This window comes from Sinocyclocheilus rhinocerous, unplaced genomic scaffold (genome assembly GCF_001515625.1).
Source record: "Sinocyclocheilus rhinocerous isolate Xijiao unplaced genomic scaffold, SAMN03320098_v1.1 scaffold383, whole genome shotgun sequence".
NCBI lineage: Eukaryota > Metazoa > Chordata > Actinopteri > Cypriniformes > Cyprinidae > Sinocyclocheilus > Sinocyclocheilus rhinocerous.
In genome coordinates, this window is record NW_015643560.1 from 332,759 (window position 1) to 341,038 (window position 8,280).

Genomic DNA, 8,280 nt, shown 5'->3' on the forward strand with positions numbered 1-8,280 from the left:
CAGCTGGAGAATTGCAGAAAATAGTTGAGTCTCAGGGTCAGAAAACCTTAAAAAAAAAATCAAACGGCACCTACACCACATGTTGTTTGGGAGGGTTTCAAGAAAAGATCAAGAAAAGAAAATGCTCTCATCCAAAAACAATCCCCAATTCTTCAAATTGTTTCTGAACTTCAAATGGGACTGGCTTCTATGGTCAGATGTAACTAAAAAATTCTGACCACGACTGTACATTCAAAGCCATTATCGGCCGGTTCCGATATCGGTTCGATAATATCGTGCATCTATAATTCCCCATCACAGGAAAGACAGCTCTGAGCCAAGAGAAACAGGCTCTGCAACAGCCACAACAACCTGCTGGTCTTTAATTAGGAACTGCTAACGTCAGAGGACAGAGGGCGGGAAAATGACTTCAAGTTTTCAAAACACAGACACTCGTTCTGGTAAATCTAATGGCAAACAAAACTAGAATGCATGTACACTGCGAATACTGTTGGCTCAGTGACGAATTGTGTATGCTCCTCTACATTAAGTCGCTTTGGATAAAACTTCAGCATGTATACACAATAATCAGACTACAATTGTCCTCGGTGTTGTGCACACGCTCTGAAAGTATAATCTTCGGTAGATCCATAAAGTATACACACACACGTGTTTTTTAAATTATGCTAAATATGACCACGCTTGCAGTTTGGGCAATGCCAACAACCAATGTATTGCACCAGTAAATATCAATCATTCGAATACATATTGTGTTATGTGTACTAAGACAGATAGATTAATTCAGTAAAGCCTACCCTATCGTATTTTTAGCAAGTAAAAGGCCTAAAAATGTTCACCTTCAGGCTGTGGTACTGTGGGGTCTTTTTGTTGTGAAATCTTTACAAATTTTCATAAAGTGAACTTAAAAAATAACTGTTATATTGTTAGTAATATTTAATAAAAGAACATTTGCTGGACTGAAGCAATTTAGGTTTACTTGATTATCCATACATCGTTTAAAAAAAATTTAAAAATCATGTTAGAAAGTGAGTACCAAATATGATTCATCAGGCTTTTGGGGAATATTTATTTGTTCATCTCTCAATCATGATTGCATTGCATTATACTGTATGTTTTGCACCCCATAATAAAACTACAGTGCTTTGGTCATAAAACTAAGAATTCAAAATAATCTCACTAAGACAAATTATTGGGAGATATAAAGTGACAAAAAAAAGAAAACATGCAAAACTTTTTTTATATATATTTTGTCTAAAGTCAAAGATGACAAATTGTTCCATTAAAAAGATAGATTCTTTTGATTATTCTTTTATATGTCAGGCTTTGCAAAAAACCTGCAGTCACTGCTTGATGTAAGTGTATTTACTGATGTGGTTTGTTTGCGAGCAGGTTATGAAGTAACATATTCTGTAAATTAGGGGTGTCGAAATTAATCGTTTCTACGATGCATCGCGATGCAGACGAGGACGATTCGGTATCGGTTCAGTAATAGACCATAACCGATTATAACGTACTGACGCTTTTCTGATGTCATTTGTCGCATGCGTGCTTTGTCGAGGTAGCATACAATGGCGGAGGGAGGCGAGACGAGAGTGAGTAATTAAAAATGCTCCAACTACTTTAAAAGCCGACATCTTGGCACATTTCGGCTTTTATGCACAACCTGGTAAGCACGACCTGGAGAAGACACCCGCTGTGTGTAAATCATGTCACGCACAAATAAAATATGCAGGGGGTAATACCCATAGATATGTATAGATGCCCTGTTCGACCGCTCCAGATACCTTGACGCGTCTGCCATTTTGGAATGGTCAACTTGACGTCATTCACCATAATAATCAATGAATATTCAAAGATATACATGCATATAACTTGCTGCTGTAGACGCACACAGTCAACTTGCTCTCGAGGGTTTGCAGACCGTTCCAAAAATGGCAGATGGCTTACGTATTGCATTACGTATCGCGTATCCCATAGAAACAGTCGCTAATGAGGCATCTACGTATATATATCTATGGTAATACCACTAACTTGACAAACCACGTCAGCCGTTTTCACCCTGAGCTGTTAACGCCTGTCAGTGCCAAGGTGGACCCAGCTCAGACAAAAATTATACATTCAAGAAGCATGTTTTCTTTGAGCAGGTAAAATTAAAGGTTCAGTTCATATATCTGACTGCTTGTATTTATTGACAAAATTGTAGGCTATACATGTGAATTACAATTGAAAATTGAGGATGCAGTGCATCGTCAATGCATCGTGATATCGAATTGAACCGAATCGATGACATGATAATCGTAATCGAACTGAACCGTGAGACCAGTGTAGGTTCACATCCCTACTGTAAATGCAGGGCAGTTCAAAGACCAAATAGTACATCATCAAACAGATGATCTTCTAGCACCATTTCAGTGGCAAAACAATTGCAGTAAAAGTAAGTGCAGCTACGCTGTCTGACAGGATCTGCTCATCAGACATAACAGGACTGTAAATGGACAGTTAGTTCACTCACAGGCAGATTCAGCTTAATGGCGTCAACAGGAGAATGGAAAGGCCAAGCGAACTGGTGCTTCCAAAGAGTCTTCAGCACCCCCTTCAGCAGGTACTGCAGCTGGTTGGTCTGGCGCTTGGGCCGGGAAGGGTTATTGGTTTCTGGGGGGCAGGGGTTGAAGATGCCAGGGGCCTGGGACAAGGGCTGCCCCTGACTGCTGCTGCTCCCCGACATCTGCAATGCGTCCAGGCCGTCCCCCATACTGGTGGGGTGGATCGCGGGCAGAGGGGCGAGAGGGGGTGGGGCAGGACACCACTCGTTCAGTCTCGAGCCAGGCGCGGGCTCCACAGGGAGAGCACCGCTAATTCCATTGCACTCCTCGCTGGGCTCTCTGTGAAGGAAGCAAATCACAGTCATTAGCTCTTTAATTTGCATCTATGCCATCTGCATCAGATCCATCACTGTAATCATCACTATCATCTCAATTATACTTAACTACCAGCACACATCCTCTCTGCCCCCCAAAACAGCATTATTCAAATGGTTCATGTTTGCTTAAGTAATTGCCCATAGATTCTCTAATTATCCTCCGATGCGGTCTGAATCATTTACATAGTCTGCAAGTCTCATACTGGGTTTTGGACAGCTGTTATTACTCTGTAACACGTCCAAGTAGGTGCCGTCAGGCCAGCTGTGGGACAAGCTTAGCATTTTTTTTTTTTTACATTTAATTACTGACATGGATACTAGCAATTTTTTCTTCCATATTGTGAAGTGCATCGGAGTGAAATGGACCATTGAAAAAGAAAAACAATGTAGGGTGGGGACTTGCATGGTTCTGTGCATAGGTTGTTAACTGGATGGAGGCAGATGTGAATGAGAGCTTGCAGTCGATTGTAAGAAAGGGGCAGAGTTTAAGCCAACTAAATGATTGGAGAAGTCCGGCATGTGTTATCAGAGAGAAGACTGTCACTTCACTGGAAGATCAAGTTATTACTTCAAATTACGAGGTAAAAAAAAAAATGCATAGATAAATTCACTCAAAATAGATCAATAACATGAATTTATAGAAACTATATAGGGTGAATTTTTATTTCATGCTGACTTTAACGTTGAAACCTGAATAGTTGATTCTGCTGATACCTAAAAACTATTATGCTTATCTGTTCTCTCATTTGTCATGTTTCTTTAATATTTTTTAAAATAAAAATGTTAGTGCAACAAACAATTCTATTAGTAACCGGTTACTTAAATTCCATGAAAAATGCAATGTTTACTTCATTAAATAATACTTGAAGATCACATTTTCAACAACACTTCTGATTTGAAAATCTAGTGATGACAGCAAAAGTTATCTGGCACTGGTATCGACTACTGAAATTGACAAACGGAAGAAAACAATCTTTTGCTTTAGAACTTAAAGCCATACAGCTTTCAAATTTGCATTAGGTGGTTTTCATTACAGAAAAGTATGCTTATTGAAAACAAGCCCTATGGCTTACTAAGGGCTGGCCAATGACTGGCAGTTTGCTTTGGTAAGATGATCAGATAATTGTGCTTGAGTAAGGGAAAAACAGAGAGAGAGAGAGGAAGAGGAGAAGAGAGAGTGCGAGCACACAGTAGTGTCAGCTCATCAACACGATGTGACCAGGTGACCTCACCTCCAAATTAAGCCCCATCACAGAGTAATGTGGGAGAGTACAGTCGGTGTGTGGAGCTCAGCAGACAAATCGCATTCGCTGCTGCAGACCATCCTGCACCTCCACAATCAATTCTTGTTCCTCAGCCAGTTGTTTTTCGATTGAAGCATGTTAAAGGTCAGCCTGGTAATTGATACCAAAGGAGGGCCCAAATGTCTTAGTCTCTCTAGTCATCACACCCCCACCACTACTACCGCTGCCTGGGTAATCTGGCAATCCCCACACTTACACTTCCTGCTAATGAAACCTCATGTCACCTCATACTGCTGTCTAGAGCCTTCGATTTAATTTTTCTACAAGCTCACAGGTTTTCAAGAGAAACCTGTAAACAACAGTAATGCAGCACTACTACCGAGATACTTGGATGACTCAACTGAGAAATGCTTAAAGTTTAGACAGTAGTAAATAATCAGAATGGGAACATTTAGAGTGAACTGGATGTCTCTATGCATAAAGAAATTAGAAAACAGGATCAGAGGAACGTGTTGTGACATCTGATGAAGTGTGCGGACAGACTTCTACTCCCCGGCAGCATGTATCTCACAGTCACACAAGTGCTGTAGCGACTCATTGGCACAGTCCCCCAGTCTCCTGTCAAGGCTTCATAAAACATGATACACCAGAATGCATTCAGTCGGGATGAGTCCACAGTGACTGCCATTCATGAATTAAGAATGACTGAGAGGGAAAAAAACAACACAAAATTCACCTAGCATAATCTGAATAACAAGTTGTTAATCTGAATTTGCTACAACAGTATGAAGCAAAATGAATCCAGTTTCTGTCAAAGAGTCCTCCAGTGTGCTTTTCTGTAGGCAAATTAGGGGTATTTACTGCTGCAGGTCAGAGAATAAAAAGGAAGTGAGCTTGTGTTCTGTCGTTTAATGTACACAAGCTTTGGCTGTAATAAAAACAGTAGTGTTATAATGATTTTACAGCACAGCAGCTGCCAAGTGTCCTGCACCGGGCCCACAGAAAAGCCAGGCACATCTCTCACTGACACACTTCATTTGACTTCTCTTTTAGCTTCTTGTTACAGCATTCAATCATGATATTAGGCCATTCAGTGGGTTTCAATCACAAAACCTGAGCAGAACATACTCAAAGTTGTTCATAAAATTCCATGCAACAGTTTACACACAAAATGGTTTTAAAAACTATTTATACAAATTTGCCATACTTGTTTCATGGCGCACACCCTTTGACTGATAATGCGAGTACAAATAAAATGTGATTAATTTGGCAGAGCAATACTTCAGCTCAACTAGTAGAGAAACTAGTTCAAAGGGGAAACACAAGCTAATGAAAAAGAATAAATGATGTCTGGGATAAAAGCATCTTCCAAATGAATAAAAATAAGTCCACAATGAAATGCAGCAGTTCACATAAAGCAGAGCATAAGCCATTTCCTACATACACGCACTATATGAATGAATACAGGTGCATCTCAATAAATTAGAATGTCGTGGAAAAGTTCATTTCAGTAATTCAACTCAAATTGTGAAACTTGTGTATTAAATAAATGCAATGCACACAGACTGAAGTAGTTTAAGTCTTTGGTTCTTTTAATTGTGATGATTTTGGCTCACATTTAACAAAAACCCACCAATTCACTCTCAACAAATTAGAATACTTCATAAGACCAATAAAAAAAAACATTTTTAGTGAATTGTTGGCCTTATGAAAAGTATGTTCATTTACTGTTGTATATATATATATATATATATATACTGTATATATACTGTATATACTAAAACTAAAGACATTTCACTGATGAAAAAGAACTGAACCACTGAATTGTTGTTTGGAAACAATTAACAAATGAATTTATAAAAAGTAATCACAATGTTTTTGTGAATATTTAGAGAAAGAAATACAATAAATAGTATAAACAGAAATGTCCTTATCTTTGTCATACTTGAGAGCTACTTGTAGTACTACTACTACTACTATTACAAGTACTCAACAAAGACTAGAAAAGTAAAGTAATCTATAGTGTGCAGTTGGAGGAAAATAGCTCATTTTTCTTCTAAAAATCTGTTGGGATCAGCAGCTGAAATAGTTGCAGAAAATTCTTAAATTGCATGAAAGGCACATTTAAACTACAGAACAGCAATATTCAACAAAAGGTGACAAGTTTGCCGGTATGAAATAAACATACAATCTGAGCGTAGAACAAACGGAATATAAATAATAGTTTGTACTTTCAGTAAACTAGGGGGGTTCTATTATCCAATGCAGACCTGTCAAAACTCAGGACACTCAGTAGCAATCAGGGACGCTAATCGTTTACAAGATGCTACTAGTCTCATCTGCAGTGGAGTTAACTGGACTGGCCAACAGTCTGTGACTGTATAACTTCAGAACAGGATGCGTGTGAGAAAGTGTTCTTAAAAGTGTGTTTGAGGGTAAATATTTATTTTGCGTCTGGCAGAGCCTGTAGCTGCTGTGAGGGTCTGCGGGTTGACCAGCATCCTCCTTTCTTCATGCTGTGGATCTCTGGAGAGCACAGGATGTGGGAGTTCAGCTCAGAGTAGGGCTGGACGATATGGCCAAAATTGATATCACGATATATTTCTTAATTTCGGTCGAAATCCGTGTTATGATTTTGAAACGTGCAGTGCTCATGTTTATTCAACGAAGTCAAACGGCACAAATAAATCAATGTATGGGAAACACTGGTAATGTATATCGAAATATCGGAAATGTGTTTAAAAATCATATCACCGTTATTGAAAAAAATTATATCGCGATACATATTGATATTGAATTATTGTCCAGCCCTAGCTCAGAGTTAACTTCACTGCTCCAATCAGCTCTGTAATGGGGGACATCATGCCCAAGTCGGTACACAAAGAGCACAAGAATAATCTTCAGCCCAAGGCCACAAGCACACACACAAAAGCGCTGAGCTAAAAATACCCCAACTATAGAGGAAATGCAATCAAAACGGGGTGGGCTGGGACTGAGCTGAATTACCCCGCAGGTCCTCTGACACGACACATTCAGGCTGCCACACATTTCACTTCTTTTCCTAGCAGTTGTTTATGTCTGATTAACAGCATTCCTGATGACTCACCTAGTGACGAGAGAAACAGTGGGTAGATCACATGACCACTGTATCAACCCTAGAGCTCAGACTCAGAAAGAGGGAACTGATGATCTGCCAGCGTGAATAGTCAGGAAAGAATGCCAAACCGTCTGTTACCAGTAAATGCTCACTCATACGCCGCTCGAGGGAAACACTCAGGGCCTCCCTAAAAATCAAGTTAGAACTCATGCAGACGATTACACGTCACACAAAGTTGACCTAATTACACTACACTTATACAATTATTTTAAAATGCTATTCTTTTGAACTTTCTGTTCACCAGAGAGTCCTGAAGAAAATTTATCACAGCAAATTAGCTCAATAGAATGATTTCTGAAGGATCACGTGACACTGAAGACAGGAGTAATGATGCTGAAAATTCAGCTTTACCATCACAGGAACAAATGACATTTTACAAAATATTCAAATAGAAAACAGTTATGTGAAATTGTAATACTATTTTCACAATATTCCTGTTTTTACTGTATTTTTGATCAAATAAATGCAGACTTGGTGAGAATCTTAGTTGGTTAACTTCCATTTATCAAATAGATAGTCAAACCAACATTTATTCAGAAACCTTCAACATTTCTCACATTATCACAGTTTATTCGCTATAGTTTAGAAAATGGTAATAAAATATGACAAGAACTCAAGAATTAAACTGTGTCAGAACAAATTCACCTTGATAATGTCAAATAACTTTGATAGAAAGGTATGTAATTGCTTCATGCAAACCTGAACTTCAATTTTTTTTCTAGACTCGGTCCGAATAATTTTTGATCCTAAATTTGTATCAGTTTTACTGGTAGTCCACTGTATGAAGAATTTGAGTATAATTTGTCACAGTTTACTTTATTTTGCTATCCTCACTTTACATAAATGAACTATAGTGTCCTACACCCACTAGTAAAAAAATAAAAAAAATTATATCTGTTCTCTGAATAATTTTTGGTTTGACTGTATATCCTTCGGTTATTTTCACACTTAATTATGCC

The 8,280-nt window shown here is 38.6% G+C and overlaps 1 protein-coding gene across 4 annotated transcripts in view; it reads right to left on the bottom strand.

Moving 5' to 3' along the window:
* The window catches only part of LOC107757365 (bromodomain-containing protein 4-like), a 72,161-nt gene that overhangs the window by 22,487 nt on the left and 41,394 nt on the right, over positions 1 to 8,280 (bottom strand). For all 4 annotated transcript variants that reach the window (XM_016574813.1, XM_016574812.1, XM_016574810.1 and 1 more), the window contains one exon: positions 2,513 to 2,882. In XM_016574813.1, coding sequence (XP_016430299.1) covers positions 2,513 to 2,752 — 240 coding nt within the window. In that variant the 5' untranslated portion in view covers positions 2,753 to 2,882. The remainder of the gene's footprint in view (positions 1 to 2,512; positions 2,883 to 8,280) is intronic.